The sequence below is a fragment of the Bos taurus genome, chromosome 15 (assembly GCF_002263795.3).
Source record: "Bos taurus isolate L1 Dominette 01449 registration number 42190680 breed Hereford chromosome 15, ARS-UCD2.0, whole genome shotgun sequence".
Lineage (NCBI taxonomy): Eukaryota > Metazoa > Chordata > Mammalia > Artiodactyla > Bovidae > Bos > Bos taurus.
In genome coordinates this window covers 34,064,433-34,090,388 of record NC_037342.1, presented here as the reverse complement: position 1 = coordinate 34,090,388, position 25,956 = coordinate 34,064,433, and the positions used below count along the sequence as shown (strand labels likewise).

Sequence of the window (25,956 nt, the reverse complement as noted above, 5' to 3'; positions counted from 1 at the left end):
CAAAGGCTTTTTTCCTTTCTGGATAGAAGCTGATGTGAATGAGGAAAATAAATTCTCAGAAGCCCTTCAGTTTGGATGTCTTATTAAGGCATTTCTCTCTCTGCAGTATACAGACTTTAAAAAAATATTTATTTTTATTTACCTGCTTATTGGCTACACTGGTCTTAGTTGAGGCATACGAGATCTTTACTTGAGGCATGTGGGATCTAGTTCCCCAACCAGGGATCAAACCCAGGCCCCCTGCACTGGGAGGTTGGAGTCTTAGTCACTGGATCACCAGGCAAGTCCCAATGTGGATTTTATAAAGATTACAGTACAGTAGCTATTTTATCTCTAAATATGATATCCATTCTAAACCTTTTACAAGAAAAAAGAAAAATCAATGTTTTATTTAACCAGTGGAAAGTTATTTCATACTGAAGGATTATAATTTTGATCTTTAGAACAGAAAAATCAAATTTTTTTTTTGTCTGCTCTATGAAACAATCCTTCATTCTGCAATTGACAATGTGATTTGCAGAATTAGGAGCAGCCACAGAAAAGGGTCCGTATTATCCACTATACTGGCCAGGCACTACACTGGCCGGTGTGGGAAATGCCATCGTAACCAGCAGGGTGCGCTGTCCATCAAACTGGGCCCAGAGCAATGAGCACAAGTCAGGTTCCCTCTCCCCAGGGTTCAGATCGCACACTTGCTCTAGGCCAGCATATCACAGACCAACATCTGAAACGCCCCAGAGAGTCTCTTAATTGGTCAGAAACCTGCTGGAGGAAGGATTAGGTGAAGGGTGTCAAGGTTTGTTCCGAGCTGCGGCTGAGTGATTAATTAGCACTCTGAGGACTTGTTCTCTCCAGGAGAACCCACTGACTGTGAAGGAAAAACCGAATTCATTCAGAAAGACCATGGTGAGCACACACCAGTCCTGAGTTTCCAGGGCAGGGGTCCACAGGGACCACCACAGAAGCATCCTTCAGCTCACGGCCTTCTCTGTTTCCCATACTGCCCAACGTGAGCTAGGGCAAAACTATATCCAACACCCACCATGAAGAGCTCAAGGGGCTGTCAGTGGGCCAGGGATGAGGATGAAAGGACCAGGGAAGACATTTAAAGGATTTTTCCGAGCAGAGGTTTGGAGGAGAGATCATCCATAATATTTCATTTGGGTTGTGGGAGGGGGCAGAGAAACAGCTAAAATATCACTTTTATCAACATACAATCTGAAGTACTGAACAAAATCAAGGCTGACTCTAGTTAGCAAGGAGCCGTGGGAAAAACGTGCTGTAGAGTCTCTGCAAGTCGGTACCTATTCATCTCTCCCAGGAACATAGCAAGCGGCAGAGATAAAATAGAGGACTAAGGAGTTGCCGATCAACTGAAGTTATGATGATCAGAAATGGACAGTTTCAGGGGATGTTCACCGCACAACATGGGGAAGGGAGTTGTGCTGGGGAACTCTACAGACCCTTCCAATTTTGGAAGCATGGGTTGTCGGAATCCAGAGAGCACTGAAAAGAGGGCGAAGGCCACTCTAGATGATTTCAGATGCACAAAGCAGTGAGCAGCGGCTGGAAGCGAGACCTTAATTCCCTGGTCAGGAATCAAAGCCTGGTCACCTGGGTGGAAACCAGGAATCTTAACTGATAGACCACAGGGACTAGTGGCTAGAATCTAAGTCCCCAGTCCTTATCTACCTTGAAAGGAGAAATTAGGCAATGAGGTAGAGGAAGTAAAGTATTTATTAGAAAGGCAGAGCACATGTGCAAACTCCATTCAGTTGCTAGAGTTGTGCCTTGGGAGGTTTAAATCCTTTGTGAGTGGCCAGTCTTCCGGGTCTTTGTCTGCTTCTTAGTCAATCTTGTTTTGACCAGCCCCAGCCCACCCCTCCTCCCCCCACCCCCCGAAGCTAATTTGTCTAGGGACCCTCCCCTAGGTGGGATCATACCGCTCAGTGAAGATGGATTTCATCCCAGAGGCATACGGGAGGCAGACGGCAAGAATTCCTATAGCCTGGCACCCCCTGCCTTTTTGGCCTCATTACACCTTTTGTGCAAGTGTAGTTTCTCCCTTGCCCCAAGGATGGAAATGTATGACCTCTTGATCTTCTAATAGGGCTTAGCTCTGTTCCTACCATAAAAGCGTCCAATGTCGTTATTCACCCTATTCCTGTCGTTTCTTTTATCGAGGTGTAGATCTCAAAATGTAGATAGGAGTCTGGCCACAAACATGTAGCCTGGAGCGCATTTGTCTCTTGGCTCAGAAAATGTAAACAGGGGCCTGGGAATGAGTGTTCGGCCTGCAGCCCATCTTTTTGTCACCCCGGGAAGTGTGAACAGGGGCCAGTTGTCAATGTCTAACCTGCAGCCCATCTAATATCTCCTGCCTCATAGAGACTGAGGGAACTCCCAGCGGATCATAACTGATCAAGCATCTTGATGAAAGTCATTAGTCTCTGTCCCTTGGAGACCCCATGAAGAAAATGAAAGTGTTAGTTGTTCAGTTGTGTCCGATTCTTTGCGACCCCATGGACTAACCCCATCAGGCTCCCCTGTCCATGGAACTTTCCAGGCAAGAATACTGGAGTGGGTTGCCATTTACATCTCCAGGGGAACTTTCCAATCCAGGGAGTGAACCCAGGTCTCCTGCATTACAGGCAGATTCTTTACCATCTGAGCCACCAGGGGCGTCCCATGCTGCTGCTGCTAAGTCACTTCAGTCGTGTCCGATCCTGTGTGACCCCAGAGATGGCAGCCCACTAGGCTGCTCTGTCCCTGGGATTCTCCAGGCAAGAATACTGGAGTGGGTTGCCATTTCCTTCTCCAATGCATGAAAGTGAAAAGTGAAAGTGAAGTTGCTCAGTCGTGCCAGACTCTTAGCGACCCCATGGGCTGCAGCCGACCATGCCCCTACGTCCATGGGATTTTCCAGGCGAGAGTACTGGAGTGGAGTGCCATTGCCCTCTCCGGGAGTGTCCCATGCCTCCACCTAAATTGATGAGCTTAACTGTCAATCATGGTTAGTAATAAGCACAGAACTGAGAACTATAGCAAGAGACATAAAGCTTTATAAATCTAAAAAAAAGGTCCCAGCCTCTTAAGCATGTGTGTTCTGTTGTATCTTGACTCTCTTTGTGACCCCATGGACTGTATGTAGCCTTCCAGGCTCCTCTGTTCCTGGAATTTTCCAGGCAAGAATATGGAAGTGAGTTGCCATTTCCTCCTCCAGGGGATCTTCTCACCCCAGGGATCAAACCTGAATCTCCTGTGCCTCCTGCACTGTAGGTGGCTTCTTTACCACCAAGCACCCTGGGGTCCCAGGAATGGCTTTCTTGACATTAAGAGAAGCCATTCTGTGATCCAAGAAGCTTAAGAGAAGTAAGGGAAGACAGGGACAAAGGAAAATCAGTCAGGAAACACAGTCCTAGTTTCCACCCCCCCACCCCTGTCAAGGACTACACATAATCATCTGATACAAGTCTGCAAGCTCTGCAGGAACTAAGGCCCCCACCCAGGTGGAGGATGGACAGACCCTCCTGACTTCATTCAACTAGAGCCTGAACTCTGTTGACCTTTGTCCAAATTCTATGCTGAATTCTCCTCCATTCAAGTGCCTGCATGAATATGCATGTACCCCTAGCTTTAGCAGAAGTCCCCTTCTCCGGATCTTTGACTTGGCAGTATCTTTTGGTTGACACCCAGCAAGAGGCAAGCCCAGCTTTCAGGTACCACTCTAATGACACACACACCATCCCAGGCCACGCCGTTTTCCTCAGGCTTGGAAACACCCTTTCCCTCTCCAGATCCACAGCATTCCCAACCTTTACAGGACACCTCAGGTCCCACTCCGACATCTTTCCAACAGACTTGGTTTCCACACACTGACTTCTCCCTCTACTGAGCACCCAAAGCCTTTAGAATTAGTCCCCTCTCAGGTCGAGGGGGTAGCATTCTCTTTCTGAACCGTGTTGGAGCACAGAGGTCAGGCCAGCTTCTGTTCCTCTGCAGTTTCTCATGGTTCTCACTTCTGGCAGAAACTTGATCTTCCTCAAACATCTTCCCCGTCCCCTGTCATCGCTGGCCTCCCGTCCTCCCGGGCCTCCCGTCCTCCCTGGCCATGTGATCTCACCTTTCTTCCCGCACGCGAGGACTCAGGAACCTGCTGGAGTCATCGTCATGGCTGCTCTGCTGGCTGCTCTGCTGGCTGCTCTGTTGGCTGCTGAGGAAAGACAGGATGTGAACCGTTAACGTTCGCCTCCTTTCTCAACCCTGGGGGAGCGCCGAGACTCCAGCTCGACAGGGAAACAGGGTTACAACATTTTAAAGGTACATGTTCCCTCCCCCTACCATGGAAGTTGACACAGAGGGCATAACTGGCAGGCAGTGGAACTGAGACCTTCTGAAAACCCCACCCATCCTACCTAAAGCTCCCGGGAAGATCCTGACCTATTACCTGGCTCTTCCCAGGCCAGTTCCATGGAGCAAGTGCCTCTGGCATTCTCTGTCCCTGGGCCTCTAGATCTGCAGGAGAACCCCGTCACCTGAGACCCACAGTTGCGGGCACAGCCAATGGGGCAGGAAGGGAAGGGGTGGCGGTGGGGGGAAGAGAGGGGAATTCCAGCAGGAGAAAGACTTGAGACCCGATGGGGCCTGGGGCCACCTGGCAGGATTCTTCGCCTCCTGGGAGGGCAAGGAGGGTGAGCAGAGGGATCCTTAAAGCCCTGGAGGCACGATGATTATGGAGCTTCAGTTCACAGAGTTCTTAAAGTGCATACCGTGGAGCCCTGTACTAAGGTCACAAGATAAAAATCTCCAGAATTACCCAAGCCCCATAGCAACTGTTGCCAGGAGCCTTCGGATCTAAACCTGCTAGGCCCTTGACCCCGTATGAGGTAAAATACCCACCCTTCCAGTAGGAATATTCTCTGCCTTGTTGTTGTTCAGTTGCTAAACTGCATGACTCTGCAATCCTGTGACCTGTAGCACGCCAGGCCTCCCTGTCCTCCACTATCTCCCAGAGTTTGCTCAAATTCACGTCCATTGAGTTGGTGATGCCATCTAACCATCTCATCCTCTGCCGCCCTCTTCTCCTGCCCTCAATCTTTCCCAGCTTCAGGGTCTTTTCCAATAAGTTGGCTCTTTACATCAGGTTGGCAAAGTCCTGGAACTTCAGCTTCAGCATCAGACCTTCCAATGACTGTTCAGGGTTGATTTCCTTTAGGATTGACTGGTTTGATCTCCTTGCTGTCCAGGGGACTCTGAAGTCTTTTCCACCACCACAATTCGAAAGCATCAAGGCTATAAAAACTGGCTACTAGCCTGTGAAAGGGGTCAGTTCTACCATGAGCTGGTCAGCTGTTCAAAGAGCAATAAACTCTATTCTCTCATTCTGCCTCTGTCTGGAAATTCTCTTCCAAACAGTGCACATACCATGCATGACACTTACTTTAAAAGTATGTGGAATTCAACAGTCATTTATCTTACTCAAGAGAAAGAAAAGCTGTTTGGACATCTTATGATACTAGCTGAACCCAAAGCTGGTGATCAGTCATTGTATTAACTGCTAATTATTAAGTACCCCAGGTATCTAATCAAGAGTCCTTAAGCCATAGCCCCCTGGCCAAATCTGGAGCCCCTGCAGGCTAAGAATGGTGCTTACTTTTTTAAATGGTTGGGAATTTTTAAAAAAATTTTTAATGATGATAATATTATTTCATGACACATGAAAATTCCATGAAATTCAAAATTATATGTCCTAAATACAGGTTTACTGGAACACAGCCACTCTCATTCATTTACATAGTAATCAGGACTGTTCTTGCTACAAGGGCGGAGCTGTGTAGTTAAGGCAGAACTGAATTAAGTGCAGCAATGAGGCCATTAGTCTCACAAAGCCTAAATATTTACTGTATGATCCCTTACAGAAAATGTTAGCAAACCCCTGTTTTGTATAAATTCTATTAATAATAAATTGTTATTACCATACATGTCACTCTAACGCAGGCCCAGTAGGACCAATATTGTTCCCTTGTTCTGCTGGATAGTTTACAGCCATAAAAAGCACTGATCTCTACACCGTATATTCCTTAGACTAGATCCCCAGCAGACAGCAAACTCTGAACATTCTCACAGGGTAAGTGCTGGTCGCAGTGCCTGCACACTTTCCATCAAAGAAGCAAGTGATTTTATAACCATGCTCTCATGATCCCATCTTTCAGCAAGAAGTAAATGAACTCAGAAGCAATTTACAACACATTTTCAAATACACACACACACACACACACCAGAAATCAGAAAAGCGCCACATACGAAGCTTCCAGTTGCCTGGCAGAACAAAGTGTGCACACAGAGCACTTTTTTTTGCCGCTCATTCCCTACGGAATGGCTCCTCGTCATTCGACTTGCCTTTTAAAAACATATACTCCATCATATATAAAATAGACAGCCGTTGGGAATTTGATGTATGACTCAGGGAGCTGAAACAAGTGCTCTGTGACAACCTAGAGGGGTGGGATGGGGTAGGAGGTGTGAGAAGGGGACGTGTGTGTATCTATGGCTGATTCATCTTGGTGTACGGCAGAAACAAACACAAGACTGTAAAGCAATTATCCTTCAATTAAAAATAAGTGAATTAAAAAAAAAAACGCGTAACAAATTATGCTATCATGTTGCTGACCCACTGGACTTTTTTACATTGGGACTGACCTGTCATATGGATCAAGTATCCTCCTCTATACAACCTAGGATAGGTGTTAAGGCTACAGCAGGCAACCCACAGATGACTAGAACTCAAATCCCAAAGCAGACCCATTATCAAGAGAGGAATACCAAAACAATATATACTAAAAAGAGAGAGAGAGAAGAATATCAGTCTACATCTCTGGCAGCACATGTGGAGAGTAGGGAGGAGGGGTGTCTGGAGCCCCGTGCTTTACACCATCTAAAACTTAAAGGGGCGCCACCAACCCGATGACCACGCTCAGCACTACAGCCTCTTCATGGAAGAAATTAAACTTGACTCCATTTAAACTATAATGGGCTGTTCTTCCTTCTCACCCTACCTTCCCTTGGGCTATCAAAACTGCTCAGTTGTGTCTGATCCTTTGTGATCCCATGGACTATAGCCTGCCAGGCTCCTCTGTCCATGGGATTTTCCAGGCAAGAACAGTGCAGTGGATGGCCATTTTCTCTTCCAGGGGATCTTCCTACCTTCGTTTCTGGCATTGGCAGACGGATTCTTTACCACTGCACCACCCCGGAAGCCTAAAAAGGGAGCTCCCAGAACCAAACGGCAAGAACCAGGGTTTCAGTAAAGTAACTGAGCTGATATTAACAAGTTACCCCACTAGATGGCACTGCCGTCTTCCAAACCAGAACCTGAAGGCAGCCAATCCCATCCAGCCTCTGAAACCAAAACTAGAACCAACCTTCTGGCGCCCCCTTCTGGCCTTCCCATTGCTTAGAAAACAGTTCAGAAAGTGGAGGTAAAAGCAACCATGGATCACCTTCAAACTATTTATTGGTTCTAAGCAACTAAGAAATATCAACTGCATGCATTCAACAAGTATTTATAATGCCCTCTAAGTGCACATATATGAAGAAGAGGCAGCATCAAGGTTAGGTTTAGACCTTAGAATATTCTGCCTCAGATTATCTTTCACTTCCTACTATCACGACTCTGAGCAACTTATTGAACAGTGTTTTCCTTACCTACAAAATGAAGACAGATGTTATGAAAGTTCTTAACAATCATAAGGATTAAAGAATACAAAGCTATTCCAAGAATTAAAGAAATATCAAGAACAGTGTTTGGCACATATTAACAGCTGTGTGTGTGCGTGCTCAGTCGTGTCCGACTCCTTGTTACCTCATGGACTGTAGCTCACCAGGCTCCTCTGTCCGTGGGATTTTCCAGGCAAGAATCCTGGAGTGGGTTGCCATTTCCTTCTCCAGGGGATCTTCCCAACCCAAGGATCAAACCCTTGTTTCTTGCATCTCCTGCATTGGCAGCCAGGTTCTTTACCAGTCGGGCAACACCGGAAGCCCATCAACTGCTGTAAAAAATGCTATGATTACGTGTAAGGCATCATTTTGTGGGTCATGGAAAATAAAGTCATGAATCAGACAAGGATCTCTGTCTGATCTCAAACATCTCTCAACATGTTTACAATCTGGAAAGTAAGAGTCAATATAAACTACATTTAAAAGTAGAAAATGACAGCTCTTAGAAGTCAATATTAAATGTTACAGAAACAAAGACCAGAGAAAGATCATTTCCTTCCGGGGCTGGTAAGAGAAAACTGACTCAACAGCAAGGGTTTTTTGCTGACACTTGAAATTCAAACAGATTCAGGATGAGCAGAAGAGAGGGTTCTGGTTCAGTTCAACTCACCAAACACGGACCACATATTAATTAATTAACCTTCATTGAGTATTTCGACACAGCAATGGCCACAGGGTGAAAGGCCACAGGTCGCAGACACTTGTCCTGGGGGATTTGAGGCAACACAGTGAAGAGGTGAAGGTGAGACAAGAGGCCTCCAGGTAAATCCATGGCAGCAACCGCTGCAGAGTGCACAGGCTCCTCCCGCCAACAGGAGGAGCTGGGTCCTCTCTCCTCCCATTTTCAGAACATTTTTTTCACCACCATCTTTAAAAGTGAGATAGAGGCCAACCACTCCCATCCTCCACTCAACTCCATGAAATGATATTTGTTGAGCAGACTTTTCAGAGATTCAGATATGGCCTCTCTCTCAAAAAACAAAACAAAACAAAAAACCTCTCAGCTCCTCTCTTATATGAGCCTTTTCAAATGAGACAGGCTACCTGGACACTGGGCAGCTTGCCCTGCCCTCTACATCAATCTGCCAGGCTTCTGAGGTCATGAAGAAAAACCACCACCAGAGCAGGGTGTTTACAGAGGAGTGTGGGAGGCTTGGGGCTTCCCTGGTGGCTCAGTGGTCCGTCTGCCAACGCAGGAGACACAAAAGACAGGAGTTTGATCCCTGGGTGGGGAAGATCCCCTGGAGGAGGAAACAGCAACCCACTCCAGCATATTTGCCTGGAGAATCCCATGGACAGAGGAGCCTGGTGGGCTCCGGTCCAAAGAGTCAGAAAATTACTGAGGTGACTTAGCAGGCATGCATGCATGTGGAGGCTGGAGGGTCAAGGGCCACACCCACAGTGACTCCATTTCAGTCAAGGCCTTGGAGGGCAGGTGACCAGTGTGGGTTCTGCAGCTTAAGGAAGGTAAGAAGAACTTGGAGGAAGGCCAGCAGAGGTTGCTCACAGATGAAAATATTTTGTCAGAAAGTCTGATTTGGGGTGATTTAGCCTGGGCACCAGATGACCCAAAGTCAGCTTAACAATGCAAGGAAGCAGTTGTATAAGCAACTGTTTTTTGCCTTTTCCTCAGAAGAGCTAGTTTAAGGCAGGAGGAAGACTAAAAGTCTTTCCTGTTATAAATTCAAGCTGCTGATAAAATTCACTATAGAAATTCAATTTTGAAACACCAGACGGAGTTACCAAATAAGGTGGGGGAAATGCTTCTTTACATTCCTAAGGGAAACTAGCTGAAGTGAATCAAATCCAGAGTCCTGGTTTTGTTTCTCTGCCAGCAAGTCAGTGCTGGGAGCTTATCCTAGAAGGTCACACTAAACCAGGAACGTTGGCTGGAAAAAATCCACTCCATCTGAGGCAGTGTACACCCCAGAGGCAGAAATTCACAGGCTAGAGCAGGAAGCTCTGCAATGCAGTCTGGGTAAATTCCCATGATTCCACTGGTCTCCCTTCTCCACCCACCTTCATCCCTGGGCACTGGCAGGAAGGGCGTTCAGCCTAAACACACAACCTACTGGGAAGGTGTCCTTTTGTCCTCTATAAAGTACCGCCTCACTCTGAGGGAAATTAAATTTGGCACCTTTTTTGAGCTGGTGCTTTGTAAGTAGAAACAACTCTTTCTTACCCAGATGACACTACTGTGACTCCTAAACCCAGAAGGGGTTTGAGAAATTCCAGAGATTCCAAGCAGTTATGGGGATGTGTGAGCTGTCATTTAGTATTTCCAGAGCCTGGTGGAATCTGTACATTTACCCACACTAAGGCTGTGCCTCATTTTTCGCATTTGTTTTGGGCTGTAATCAGAGCAATTTAGTGTGTTGATACCAATTATCTTATGCTAATTAGAAGCTCTGAAAAGCTCAGAGTGGCTTTGATTGACGTATGTCTTTGGTTAATAAAAGTGGGGGAAGAAATTATTTGAAGCAGTGGATGTAACAGAATTACTCTGAAAGTGAAAGTGTTAGTCGCTCAGTAGTGTCTCACTCTTTGTGACCCCAGACTGTAGCCTGCCAGGCTCCACTGTCCATGGGATTTCCCAGGCAAGAATACTAGAGTGGGTTGTCATTGCCTTCTCCAGAGGATCTTCCCAACCCAGGGATTGAACCTGGGTCTCCCGCAGTGGCAGGCAGATTCTCAGCCATCCGAGCTACCAAGGAAGCCCTGTCTTTATAGAGACAGACACACCTAGGTTCACCCCCGGCTTTGTTTCTTTTTGGCGCTATAAGTTTGACAAGTCATTTACCCTCTCTCAGCCTATTTCCCTGGAAAATAAGAACAGTAACACACCACTTGTAGAACTGTACTGAGGATTAAGTTGTGAGTAATCTAATCACAACATCTGACTTCAGGATTTGGAGTCTGGAAGATTTAAGTTTTGCCACTTAGCACAGTGACACTGGGCAAATTACTTTACTTTCCCAAGTGTCAGATATGGATATTCTACATGACTTTAAAGATTGTAATGAGGATTAGAAATGGTGGTAACCATTTACCATGTGTAAACATCTAGGGCCATGGCAATGGCACCCCACTCCAGCACTCTTGCCTAGACAATCCCATGTGCAGAGGAGCCTGGTGGGCTGCAGTCCATGGGGTCGCTAAGAGTCGGACACGACTGAGCGACTTCATTTTCACTTTTCACTTTGATGCTCTGAAGGAGGAAATGGCAACCCACTCCAGTGTTCTTGCCTGGAGAATCCCAGGGATGGGGGAGCCTGGTGGGCTGCCATCCATGGGGTCGCACAGAGTCGGAAACGACTGAAGCGACTTAGCAGCAGCAGCAGCAGCAGCAGCAGGCCCATCTTGGGCTTCTCAGGTGGCTCAGTGGTAAAGAATTCCCCTGCCAATGCAGGAGACCCAAAAGACTCGGATTCGATGGCAAAGTGGGGAAGATCCCCTGGAGTAGGAAATGACAACTCATTCCAGTATTGTTGCCTGGAAAATTCCATAGCGAGGCCCCAGGCCACAGGGTTGCAATGAGTCAGACACAACTGAGCACACACAGGTCCATGCTGGGGCCTTGGTAGGTGCACCTGAGATGTTGGACACTCATTGGACTTAATATTCACAGTTACTTTGGCAGCAGATAAATACTTTGAAACATCCAATATATGGAAGGGAAACAGCAGAAGAGACCTTTATGGTAAAAATGTTGAGAGCCACTGACTTGAAAAGTAGACTCACGCCATCACCGACAAAAGACTGAGTTTTCATGTTGGATTATATGCACCTGTGAAATGACTCTGGCACCTACCATTTTAGTTTAAGTAAGAAGGGTGTCTGGGGGGAGAAAATAAGTAGAGGATAGCAAATAAGCAATAAATAAATAAGGTAGCAAATAAGTAGAGGATAAAAGGGAACAGTTTCTGTTTGTCATCTGGCAAGCGGCTATAAGAAAGTCTAATAATAGAAAGTAAACAGATGTGATTTGAGACACTGCCAAGGACTGCTTTTTACACAACATACCTGAATATTCTCAACTACTACTTAGAAAATTACATGCTATGCATGAAAATTAATGATATGTCTGCAAAGATAGCAGGGACTGCTTCTGCTTAATGACTCCCCTGGGAACAAGTAACAGAGTGGGTAGCTGGTCAAAGATTCAGGGATTCAGAATCCAGCTAAATGTCTTTTAACTCACTATAACTCACTACACTCCTCTATCTAGGTTTTGCTGTTGCTTTTGGCTGTGCTGCCCTGATTATGAGATTTTTAATTCCCCAACCAGGGATCCAAGACTCTTGAGAGTCCCATGGACAGCAAGGAGGTCAAATCAGTCAATCTTAAAGGAAATCAACACTGAATACTCATTGGAAGGACGGATGCTAAAGTTGAAGCTCCAATACTTTGGCCACATGATGCGAACAGCTAACTTATTGGAAAAAGACCGAGGCTGAGAAAGATTGAAGGCAGAAGAAGAAGAGAGCTAAAAGGATGAGATGGTAGGATGGCATCACCGATGCAATGGACATGAACTTGAGCAAACTCGGAGATGCAGAGGGACAGGGAACCATGGCAGGCTGCAGTGCATGGGGTCGCAAAGAGTTGGACACGACTGGGCAACTGAACAGCAACCAAACCAGGGATCAAACCCATGCCCTCGGCAGTCAAAGCACAGTCTAACCCCTGGACAGCCAGGGAATTCCCAATACTTCTCTTTTTAATAGCTTTTTTGCCTGTAAACATACCCATGTCTCTGACTTTAAAAAAAATCTCTCCCTATCTCCTTTATGATTCCTTCCTTTCCTTCAGGGCCATTATTTAATTGAACGAACAAATTATTTGGTGATTGCCAAACTTCATCACAACTGTATCACAGATTTACATCTAATGTGTTGTGATGATTAAGTAGTTATTAAAAATAAAGAAAAGATACTTATCTCCCTATTTCAAGCATATCTCATTTATTCTGATTTTTCTAGGTAATTTAAAATTCTTCATCTTAAAACATTTAAAATATTATCACATCTAATGCTCCTTTGTGTGTGTGCCTGTGTGCTCAGTCGTGTGTAACTCTGTGTGACTCTATGGACTATAGCCGCCAGCTCCTCTGTCCATGGGATTTTCAGGCAAGAATACTGGAATGGGTTGTCATTTCTTCCTCCAGGGGATCTTCCCAATCCTGGGATCAAACCTGTGTCTCCTGCGTCGGTAGGTGGATTTTTTACCACTGAGCCATGTGGGAAGCTTCTATGGCCATCAGTAAACTTTAAATTACTTAAAAAAAAAAAAAAAAAAACTATCAGGATTCTTTGGCCTCTTCCTCCAATTTATGAAGTCAGAGTCTGAGCCTGCTCAAGAATACATATTTTTAAAAAGTGTCCAGTGATTCTGGGGGGCAACCAGGATGGAGGCCTCTGCCTCTACTTCTTCACCACTGACTCGTGAATTAGTTGTTGCAACCTGAACCACACCCCTACCCTGCCTTGCCATCAACCAGGACCTCTGTTACTCCCAGCCAATGACAATAGTTATTTATCTATCCTAACCTCATTTGACCACCCAGGCAGTTCTGCCACTGATGATTATTCCCATTCTTTAAACTTCATTCTTCTTGCCTTCTATGACACAACCATCTGCTGGTTCTTGGATTTTATCCTGTTTATGGGTTTCTCTTCTTTTTTTAGCAAACTTTGTGGACTCTTCTGTTTGGTCCTAAAATGTTTCCGAGGACTCATTAAGCCACTCATTTAATAAATTATCTGATACCCATTATTATGAAAGAGTTAGTGGCTCAGTTGTGTCTGACTCTGTGCCAGGTTCCTCTGTCCATGGAATTCTCAGTACTGGAGTGGGTAGCCGTTCCCTTCTCCAGGGGATCTTCCTGACCCAGGGATCGAACCCGGGTCTCCTGCATTGCAGGTAGATTCTTTATTGTCTGAGCCACCAGAGAAGTCCACAATACCAACTATAGACCACGCATTGTTCTAGAATTTAGATACGAAATACAGAGTAGTAAACAAAACTGAAGAAACCTCTATGCCTCAGTTAAATTCAGTTCAGCCGCTCAGTTGTGTCTGACCCTGCAACCCCATGGACTGCAGCATGCCAGGCCTCCCTGTCCATCACCAACTCCCAGAGTTTACTCAAACTCATGTCCATTGAGTCGGTGATGCCATTCAACCATCTTATCCTCTGTTGTCCCCTTCTCCTCCTGCCTTCAATCTTTCCCAGCATCAGGGTCTTTTCCAATGAGTCAGTTCTTCACATCAGGCGGCCAAAGTACTGGAGTTTCAGCTTCAGCAGCTGATGCTGAAGCTGAAACTCTACACCTCAAGGAGTTCACATTTTATTGGGTATCTTGCTCTTCCAAGCTTTATACCCAGGGAGCCTAGGTTTTGTGGATCTATGAAATTGTTATATTACACATTCATGGGAGAGGATTTATAGCTCTCATCTGATTCTCAACTACAGAATGTAATCCACAGGAGATTAAAATCCACTGCAATATATCTCTGGGGGAATCATATCCACATGCAAAGCTTCAATCGTGATGGATACATTAATGACACCCAAAGATAGCAGAGAGCTGAGCAGTCACTAGTCACATGTGGTTACTTCAATTCAGTAAAAATTCAGTTCCTTGGGACTCCCCTGGTGGTTCAGTGGCTGGGAGTCCACGTTCCCAGCGCAGGAGGCCCAGGTTCAACTCCTGGTCACGAAGCTAGATCCCATATGCTGCAACTAAAGACCCTGCATGCCACAACCAAGACCCAGTGCAGCCAAAGAAATAAATCAATAAATGAAATATATTTGTAAATTCAGCTCTTTAGTTGTACTAGTTACATTTCAAGAACTTGATAACTACATGTGGCTACTAGCTTCCATATTAGTACAACTAGAAAGCTTTATTACACAGCTTAGAGGTTTCCAGATCAAACCTAGGATTTGAGTTCCAGCTCTGCCTCTTGTAATCTGAGTAACTCAGAGCAGCTTGTTAACCTCTCTTTACATTCTTGCCCCCTTGTCTTTTAAAATGTAAGTCACTTCACAGACCTGTTTGGAGGACTATGCAAGTTAATGATATAAAGCACTTAATAGAAGTCTTGGCAAGTAATAAGTACCACAAAAATGTTAAAATGAAAAAATAAATGAAATGAAGTCGCTCAGTCATGTCCAACTCTTTGTGACCCCGTGGACTGTAGCCTACCAGGCTCCTCCGCCCATGGGATTCTCCAGGCAAGAATACTGGAGCGGGTTGCCATTTCCTCCTCCAGGGGATCTTCCCGATCCAGGGATCGAACCCTGGTCTCCTGCATTGCAGGCAGACGCTTTAACCTCTGAGCCACCAGGGAAGCAATAATACTTAAAAAAAAAAAAAAAAAATATATATATATATATATATATATATTTGTTTATGTATTTGGCCAGCACGTGGATCTCTGATCTTCGATGTAGCCCTATGGGATTTTTAGCTGTGGCATGTGGGATCTAGTTCTCTGATCAGGGATTGAACCCAGGCCCCTGCATTGGGAGGGTGGACTCTTGGCCACTGGACCACACGGGAAGTCCTCAGTAATACTTATTTTTATTATTATATATTTGCCATGGGGCATCCCTGGTAGCTCAGCTGGTCAAGAATCCACTGCATACAGGAGACCCCAGTTCTATTCTTGGGTGGGAAAGATCCCCTGGAAAAGGGATAGGCTACCCACTCCAGTTTTCTTGGGCTTCCCTGGTGGCTCAGACAGTAAAGAATCCACCTGCAATGTGGGAGACTTGGGTTCGATCCCTGTGTTGGGAAGATCCCCTAGAGCTGGGCATGGCAACCCACTCCAGTATTCTTGCCTGGAGAATCCCATGGTCAGAAGGGCCCAGCAGGCTGCAGTTCGTGGGGTGACCAACAGTAGGACACAACTGAGCAACTAAGCACAGCGCAGCACATTTGCCGTGGTACTGGACTCTCTTGGGTGCAACAGGAATCTCAAACTGAGCATGGCCCAAAATGAATTCACCATCTTTCTGTCCTCTCCCTTTGACTCCACAACTAAGGGTGCAGTCAAATTAGAAATGCACGTCCTCATCAACTTCACACCAGGTCCTGCAGATGCTACCTTCAGTTCAGTTCAGTTCAGTTGCTCACTCGTGTCCGACTCTGTGACCCTATGAACTGCAGCACGCCAGGCCTCCCTGTCCATCACCAACTCCCGGAGTTCACCAAAACTCATGTCCATGGAGTCAGTGATGCCATCCAGCCATCTCATCCTCTGTCGTCCCCTTCTCCTCCTGCCCCCAATCCCTCCCAGCATCAGAGTCTTTTCCAATGAGTCAACTCTTAGCATGAGGTGGCCAAAGTACTGGAGTTTCAGCTTCAGCATCAGTCCTTCCAAAGAACACCCAGGACTGATCTCCTTCAGAATGGACTGGTTGGATCTCCTTGCAGTCCAAGGGACTCTCAGGAGTCTTCTCCAACACAACAGTTAAAAAGCATCAATTCTTCGTCGCTCAGCTTTCTTCACAGTCCAACTCTCACATCCATACATGATCACAGGAAAAACCATAGCCTTGACTAGACAGGCCTTTGTTGGCAAAGTAATGTCTCTGCTTTTCAATATGCTATCTAGGTTGGTCATAACTTTTCTTCCAAGGAGTAAGCTTCTTTTAATTTCATGGCTGCAATCACCATCTGTGGTGAGTTTGGAGCCCCAAAAGATAAAGTCTGAGACTGTTTCCCCTGTTTCCCCATCTATTTCCCATGAAGTGATGGGACCAGATGCCATGATCTTAGTTTTCTGAATGTTCAGCTTTAAGCCAACGTTTTCACTCTCCTCTTTCACTTTCATCAAGATGCTACCTTACTATCGCTCAAAGGGGCTTCCCTCATAGCTCAGTTGGTAAAGAATCTGCCTGCAATGCAGAAGAACCCAGTTCAATTCCTGAGTCGGGAAGATCCCCTGGAGAAGGGATAGGCTACCCACTCCAGTATTCTTGGACTTTCCTTGTGGCTTAGCTGGTAAAGAATCAGCCTGCAATGCAGGAGACCTGAGTTCGATCCCTAGGTTGGGAAGATCCCCTGGAGAAGGGAAAGGCTACCCACTCTAGTATTCTGGCCTGGAGAATTCCATGGACTGTATAGTCCATGGGGTCGCAAAGAGTAGGACACGACAGAGCGACTTTCACTATCCCTCCAAGGCATCCCATCCTCCATTCATCACTCTGACTGCCATTGCCTGAGGTCAAGCTCTCATCACTCCTGGCGGGGATTACTTTAATCGGCTCCTAACTGCTTCGCCCATTGCCAACCCGGCCCTGCTCCAGTCTATCCTGACGCTGATACAACAGTGTTTTTCTTGAAATGCAGATTTGATCATGGCTCTTCTCAGCTTAAAATCCTTCAGGCATCCCCTAATTTCAGAACAAAGCTCAAACTCCTTACTTCAGACTTAAAACTAAGTTACAAAAGCCCAATAAGCTGAATGCCATCTACTTCCCAGTGCCCACATCTCCCGCACGCACTCCAGAATTTCACCTCCCACTCTGGTCCTTCCAGTTGTCTGGCTTTGCCTGTGCTATTCCCCAGCCTAGTATCAATACATCCTTTCCTTCACTCCCCTCTTTGCTTCACTCATTCCTATCACTGAGGTAGGATCTTCAGGAATTAAGACTGAGGGCTCTAGTTTTAGACGGTCAATGTACGGATGTGAGAGTTGGTCCATAAGGGCTGAGCGCCGAAGAATTAATGCTTTTGAATTGTGGTGCTGGAGGACTCAAGAGTCCTGTGGACTGCAAGGAGATCAAACCAATCAATCCTAAAGGAAATCAATCCTGAATATTCATTGGAAGGACTGATGCTGAAGCTGAAGCTCCAATACTTAGGCCACCTGATGCAAAGAGCCGACTCATTGGAAAAGACTCTGAGGCTGGGAAAGATTGAAGGCCAAAGGAGAAGGGGGCAGTAGAGGATGAGATGTTTAGCTAGCATCACTGAGACTCAATAGACATGAATCTGAGCAGACTCTGGGAAATAGCGGAAAGAGGAGCCTGTTGTGCTGCAGTCCATGGGGTTGCAAAGAGTCGGATACGATTTAGCAACTGAACAACAACAACATCCAAATCTCAACTTTTCCACCTGCTCAATTTCACCCTCTATAAAATGGGGATGATACAGGCATCACATATTCTGTTCCTGAATTTTCCGTGTGGTTTGGGGTAGGTAATTTATCTTCTCCATCTCTCCCATCACACTCACTCGTTTGTGAAGTACTTTGTACTCCTTAAATAAAAGATGTTATAAATTTTAAAAAATGGGATGATAAAAATATCTTTTTCAGCACAGTGTTGTAAAAATTAAATAAATTAGTACCTACAAAATACTTAGGTATCTGGCATTGAGTCATACTCAACATTAAAGCTATTATCATCCTCCAAAAGTAGTACCTTCTCAGGGAAATCTTCCCTGATGGCCACCGCCCACACGGTGGTCCTGTATCACATTGTACTTCCCTTTATCATGACACTTCTCATCCTCCCTGGGATACAGGAATTACTGATTCTGTGCCCTATACCTTCCACCACACTGTTAGCTATTTGAGAGCAAAGATCCTATTTCATGTGTCATTTCTGTTCATCTCCAGGGCCTGGAACTGTGCTTAGCACATATTAGATGTACACTATGTGTCTGATAAATTAATTCCCTGGTGGTACAGTGGATAAGAATCCACTGGCCAATGCAGGAGACACAGATTTGAGCCCTGGTCCAGGAAGATCCCACATGCCTTGGAGCAACTAAGTCTGTGCGCCACAACTCCTGAAGCCCATTCGCCTATACAGCCTGTGCCCCGAATCAAGAGAAGCCACTGCAATGAGAAGCCCGTGAACCACAGCTAGAGAGTATCTCCCACATGACCGAACTAGAGAGAGCCCATGCACAGCAATGGAGACCCAGCACAGCCAAAAATAAACAACAAAAAAAAATCAACACACAAATATCTAGGCTTGTCCTTCCTTTGACATGTCCACTTCTGATGAATACTCCCCAGCCAGTCCAGAAAACACTTTGCTGAGTACAGTATTACCCGCTTCCTCCAGATTACAATGTGCTTCCACATGTTCAGCAACCTTTCCTCAATACCTGTGTTCAAAGTATCCTGCTAGGCTTTACTGAATGTGTAAGGCCCGGCCTGAGACCTCCAGAAGCCCACCAGCCTATACAAATTCCTCATGGGTCACTCACTCATTCATGCTTGCAGCAGACCAAGCTTCAAGCTTTGGTGCCCTGGAGACACCAACTTGAATTAGATGCATTCGAACCCTCCACATAAAGCCACCCCTGTAAGAGAACCCACGGGGGCTGGCATGGGCCTCCTAACACCAGCCCCACCTCTGTGCCAAAGCTGCGACCCAGCTCTCAGATATGTGATGTGAAGAAGCCGTATCTCATGCTTGACAGAGCCTCCATCAAAAGGCAAACAGGAAAGAACGTGCCCCTCCAATTAGACATCACAGGTAAACATCAGTGTGGAAAGATTTTGCAGTCTAAGCCTCCAAATTTTTGTTTGTTTCTTTCTTTCTAAGATGCCATGAGCATTAAATTTTCTTTTTTTATTCAAAAATTTTAAAATTTTTGTATATTTTACTGAGGTATAATTGACATAAATCATTACATTAATTTCAGGTATACAACATTCGGTTTTGTATGTATTGCAAAACAATCAACACAGTAAGTCTAATTAATATCCATCACCTACATAATTACAGTATTTTTCCTGTGATGAGAGCTGAACTTTTATGATTTATTCTCTCAGCACTTGCAAATACATAATATAATGTTGTTAACTACAGTCATCATGCTGTAAATTATATCCCTGTGACTTATTCATTTATAACTGAACATTAGTACCTTTTTGGGGGCTGACATTGGTATTCCTTTTTTTTCTTAATTGTTATTGAAGCATAGTTGATTTACAATGTTGTGTTAGTGTCTGGCATACAGCAAAGTAATTCAGTTACACATACGTATATAAATGTATTACATATATGTGTACACATGTGTATTCAGTACATATATGTATACAAGTACATTTTTTTCAATTATGCACATATGTACAAAAGTGCATATTCTTTTCCATTATAGTTTATTACATGATATTGTATAAAATCCGTGTGCTATACAGTAGCACTGTGTTATTTACCTATTTCATATACAGTAGTTTGTACTTGCTAATCCCAAACAATGAGTTTTAAACTTTCATGCTCATCTCCAGCTCTCATGTATACAGAAAATCAAGCTTTGATTGAAAAAAAAAAAGTTTCTTCTCTTGAAAGCTTTGATTGGAAAAAAAAGAATTTCTTCTCTTGAAAGCCGTGTTCTGAGATAGTTTTCACAAAGGGTAAAGAACCCCTCACCCATGACAGAATCCTGGGCCTCTGGTCTCACATAATGAAAAGAACTATACTCACCCATTACATCCCTCGGATGGGGCCTGAAGAGACGGGGCAAGGAGAACTTGGGTCAGCTTAAACTCTCTTCAGTTGCTCTCAGCTAAAGGAATATACTGCCTTTCCCCAGTTTCCCACATTCCAGTAGTATCTTTGGCTTCAGTCACTACTTAGCTTCACAGTGAAATCTTAGGTCCTCTGAAGAGAGTAAATACAACTTCACCACATCTCCTATTGGTAAACTCAGGAGGTCACGGGGCCAAACAGTTGTTTTCCAGGACTTGAAGTCTCTGAGAATTCACTAAGACCTTGGGCAGCACAGTCTCAAAGGCCAGCCAGCCCCCTGTGGCCCCTCCGCCTTTGGAAAATCCCCTCGTTCCCAATCCAGTTTCAGGAAGCTGCTGAGGGCTCTCAAACCCCAGGAGAGCCAGAAGCCATTTGGTCCACAGATAACCCCCAAATATGATCTTCAAAAAAAAATTTTTGCCACACTGCACAGCTTATGGGATCTTAGTTCCCCAACAAGGGATCAAATCCAGGCCCCTGACTGTGGAGTCCTAACCACTGGGCCACCAAGGAAGTCCCTTGGACAATCCTCTTGATCCTGGTCCTTTTAAAGTGCTCAAAATGAGAAGCTAAAGTTCCCTCTCTGATGTCAGAGGGGTAAGTCAGGAGATTTGTCCTGCAGATATCCCTACTTCCTCCTCACCAAGAACCCTTACCCACATTCTCAACTATCACATTTTGAAAGAGATAACTGATAAGAGACTATCTGTCTCCTGGCTAATTTGCATGTGTGTTTTTAGTGAAAGGCACTCAACTGTCATTCAGCTCAGCACCCAATAACACGCCTCAATACCCTGGGTTGATAGAATTTGAATCAGACAACGTGTGGTTTCTATTAAGCCTTTGGATATTTTGTAGATGGAATCCCACCCTCCAAGGAACCACTGACTTTGGTAATCAATATATAAACTGGGTTTGCTGGATCTCCTCTGGCTTCTCTTCTGTTGTTATTCAGTCACTCAGTTGTGTCCGACTCTTTGCGACCGCATGGACTGCAGCATGCCAGGCTTCCCCGTCCTTCTCTATCTCCCAGAGTTTGCTCAAATTCATGTCCATTAAGTTGATGATGCCATTCAACCATCTCATCCTCTGTCGCCTCCTTCTCCTCCTACTCTCAATTTTTCCCAGCATCAGGGTCTTTCCCAGTGAGTCAGCTCTTCACATCAGGTGGCCAAAGTACTGGAGCTTCAGCTTCAGCATCAGTCCTTTCAGTGAATATTCAGGGTTGATTTCCTTTAGGACTGACAGAGTTTTGTACAGTCCCCTTCTCATCTCTACAAATTCTCTCTCAATGATCTCATGCAAGTCCATGGCCTCAACAACCCACATGTTGACTCCCAAACCTGTACCACCAGCTTGGATCATTCCACCAAGCATCAATTCCCTGGATCCAGCTCTTTACAGAACATGACCAAAACCCTGCCTCCATGGACTCCTCAAGCAGCATGTCTAAAACTACCCTCTCCTTTCCTCACTCTCACCTGTACTACCAAATAACTCACATCTGCCTTCCTTCACTCAGCTACCTGTACCACGATCCATCCACTTAGTTGTACAAAGAAGAAACTCAGAAATAGTTCTGGCAATTCCCTCTCCTCCACTCCCCACCTCCAAGCTGTCACTGAGTTCTGCTGCTCCTACCTTTGAAACACCTACTATATCCATCCCCTTCTCCCTCCCTGTCCTGTCCTTGCCCTGGTCATACCAGACTGGTTGCATAAGAACTGACTGAAAACATTTTAAAAAATAGGTTCCTACTGCCTGCCTCACTTGCCAGATTCTGATGCTGGGGGTCTGGGTGGAGCTTGAAGGATTTTTAAGGCACATCTTAAGTCTGCAAACCACTTAAGTCCTACCCTACTGAAATGGTCTCTTAACTGTGCTGAAAAAAAATTTTTTTAACAACCAATCGGAAAAGAGACTGATTTGTATCATCTGCTGAGTTTTGTGCTGTAAATACTCCCACAGCGGTTGATTTCAAGCACCAACGTGATGCCACTAAAAAAAAAATCACAATGGGGAAGCTAAGTGCACAGCTGGTAGAGGCAAGGTCATCCCGCAAAGAATGCACCTAGAGCATCACCTTTATCTTCTAAAACAACCTCTTCCCAGGTTAAAGTCTTTTAAAGGTTTCCGCTTATGTCACAGATGACAGTCCAAAGGTCTTACAAGACGAAACCAACTTCTTCTCAACTTACCCGACAGGAAGTTCTGCCTAAGCCCCAAAGTTCTGTTGACACTGAGTCAGTTGTGCCCCCCAAATACACTACGTCCACTCACTCCTCCAAGCTTTGTCCATACTGTCCTCTAAATGTCTGTTCTACATGGACCCACAGTGTGTGAGTCACTCAGTCATGTCCAACTTTGTGACCCCATGGACCACAGCACACCAGGCTCCTCTGTCCATGGAATTCTCCAGGCAAGGATACTGGAGTGGGTTGCCATTTCCTTCTCCACATGAACCCACAGACTCCACCTCAAAAACTGTATTTCCCAATACTTCCCTGGTGGCCCAGTGGTTAGGACTCTGCGCTTGCAATGCCAGGGGAGTAGCTTCAATCCCCAGCTGGGTAACTATGATCCCACATGCCTCGAGACATGGCCAAAAAATAAAAACAAATAAAAAATCACAATAATATTGTTGTCTCTCCAGGGTCTAGCTTGTTGGTTTTCTCTTCTTACCTGACCCAAAGCTCTGTTCCCTTTGAGCCACGGAGCTAGGACAAGTCCAAACCTTAGCAGTTATCACCAGTGATAATAGTGGCCCTGCCCTAGCCTTGGAGATAATCCTTTGGCTGCATCAGAGAAACCCTTCTTTAGCACAGACACTGAGTGTTATTTCCAGTGTATTCAAGCTATTGCACACTAACATGTTGTGTTTAATACTAATGGCAATCCGTAACATTTAAACAGTGCTTTCCAGTCTACAAAGTGCTTTCTTGTACATTTTTCCATCTGACCTTTCCAACCTTATAAAGTAGATAAATATATATATATACTTTATCTACTTTATAAGTATATATACTCTCTATATATACTTTATCTACTTTATATATATCTACTATATATACACACACACACACACACACACACACACACACACACACATACACACACACATACACACACTCCGATCCTCATTTTAAAGATGAAGGGGACTTCCCTGGTGGTCCAGTGGCCAAGAGTCCACACTCCCAGTGTAAGGAGCCTGGTTTGATCCCTGGTCAGGGAGCTAGATCCCACATGCTGCAACTAAGAGTTGGCATGTCGCAACTAAGACAAATAAATAGTTAGAAAATGCAGCCAAATAAATAAATAATAAGTATTTTTAAAATAAATAAAGATGATGAAAACAAGGACTCAAGGGAATATATGACATGTCTAAGCGTAAACAATTGCTAAGTCAAGCAGTGAGGATTTCAATCCAGGTTCTCTAACCCTGAACTCTTTATTATTTCACCTTGAGTTGGGCCATAGCTTTCACTTAAAACTGGGAAGGGGTGGGTGGCAGGAATGACTTCAGTGATGAGACTGGGGAAGATATGAACTTGGGGGTGGGTTTGCTGGGAAGGGCCTGAATGTTCATTCTGTTGAAATTGTCCATTGTTTCTCTTCTGCAGGAGGCAGCCCTCAGCCAGAAAGCAAGGCCATCTGGGAAGTCCAAAGCCGCAAAATCCTTGAAATGAGAAGTGATAAGAGTTAGCCCTAACCAGTCAATGGGCACTGACGTGAGATGGGACAGATAATGCAACTTGCCACAACGTCTCAAGGCCACAAGTGAAATCAGAGAAATAAACAAGTGTTTGATGATACCTGAAAAATACAACTTATGCTTCAGAGTCCAGCTGTTTCATCAACCAGCTGGTGAAAAAGTCACAGGCACGCCAAATAAGCCAGAGCAACGTGCCTGGAAAGACAGTAGGACTTCCTAGAGCCAGAGCCTGGCTCAAAGACACTTTTAGAAAGCCAGTGGAAGGTTGGCCTGAGCCCAACGGGGAGGCCTGTAAGACCAGAAAGGCCAAGACCATCCCATTTAGGTCTGAGAGCAGGACTCAGGAGGGGCGGGCCAGCCACAGACCAGAAATTCAGGTGCCCTGAGGGCCTCTGCACAGAAATAAGCACAGGAAACACTTGTCAGTGCCATCTTGACTCTCTGCCAGCCAAGGTAGAAGAAGCTTGATTTAGGAGCCAATGTGGAGTAGACTGGGCAGCTGATGTTCCAGAAACAACTGGTGAATTCCTACAGGAATGTTTCAGATTCTCCCCCCTCCCCAAAATGAAAAAGGTGGCCAGGGTTTACTTTACAGCTGATTAAAGATCCAACTGAATTAAAAATAAATATGTTTTCAAGACATTTGATTACTGTGGCTTCCCAACTGGCAGTTAATTTTGTCACCACCTGTTTCCCTCTAGTTAATAGAATTCAAACCCCCGAAGCTGAAAGTGTTTGAGTCCTAAAGGTTACAGTAGGCAAGATACAGAAGCCTTGGGTTCTGCCCCAGGGATTGAGGACAGAGGCACCCAAGGGAAGAAAGGACAAGGCATCTGGAAAGAAGGTCAAACTCTTTTGAGTCCTACAGGACAAAGGACACACGGGGGAGGAGGGGTGTTTATGCAGAAACCCTATTGCAAATAAACGGTCAGATGCCACGTAGGGACCATGGCCTTTAAGGACAGAGTGAGGGTGTGCTCTATTCCAGAATCAGTCTTTCCAGTCTCCTTGTGTCCCCTTTCCCTGACCCACCTCCACTCCCATCCCCAAATTCATTTGTCCTTAGCCCCAGGAAAAACTGGTTTAAGGTACAACTGTTATCGTGGTTTTTTATATTTTTTCCAATTAAAAGAAATAAAAACAGTCCTGTTTTTATTTCAGTTGCTCAGTCATGTCCAACTCTTTGCTACCTAAGGACTGTAGCCTGCCAGGCTCCTCTGTCCATGGAATTCTCCAGGCAAGAATACCACCTGACGCAAAGAGCCAACTCACTGGAAAAGACCCCGAGGCTGGGAAAGATTGAGGGCAAAGGAGAAGGGGGTGACAGAGGATGAGATGGCTGGATGGCATCACCGACTCAACGAACATGAGTCCAGGAGATGGTAGAGAAGGACAGGGAAGCCTGGTGTGCTGCAGTTCACGGAGTTGCAAAGAGTCGGGACACAAATTAGCAAATGAACAACAACAAAAGCAGTCCTAACCAAGAACTCTGGTCACTTACCAACTCAGACAGCCCCTCAGGGGCCTGGGAAGAAACAGCATTGACTGGACCTGAACTGGGGACATCTGGGTGGACTGGGGACACCTGATCTGTTTGCACAAAGGATTTTCCACCCAGGAGGTAACGCCTATCTTTTCAGCTAAGCACTCTTGACAACTTTCTGATAAGGTATACGCCACTCATTGCTCACTTTTTACTAGCAAGAAGGCAACAGGTACTGGAACACCTTGAGAATATGAGAATTATGAACAAAAGTATATGAGAATATAATTATGAGAATTACATAGTTATGAGAATAGTGAACAAAAAATAACAGAAGTTGAATAAATCATAAATCATTAAGTTTTCATATAAGGATGTTAATGAAACAACCTCCCACCCGCCCATCACATCTCCTCTTTATTTCTGCTCTAGGAGTCACATATATAGACAAAGGCATAAAATAGATTTTGATGATCTACAA

At 45.1% G+C, this 25,956-nt stretch overlaps 1 protein-coding gene across 6 annotated transcripts in view; it reads right to left on the bottom strand.

Annotated features, from left to right (window-relative positions):
• GRAMD1B (GRAM domain containing 1B) overlaps positions 1 to 25,956 on the bottom strand; it is a 186,566-nt gene that overhangs the window by 135,782 nt on the left and 24,828 nt on the right. For 4 of the 6 annotated variants that reach the window (XM_059874723.1, XM_024975271.2, XM_010812450.4 and 1 more), the window contains exon 2: positions 4,124 to 4,213. In XM_059874723.1, the coding sequence (XP_059730706.1) occupies positions 4,124 to 4,213 (90 nt within the window). The remainder of the gene's footprint in view (positions 1 to 4,123; positions 4,214 to 25,956) is intronic. The other 2 variants (XM_024975268.2, NM_001191419.3) reach the window with 2 other exon arrangements.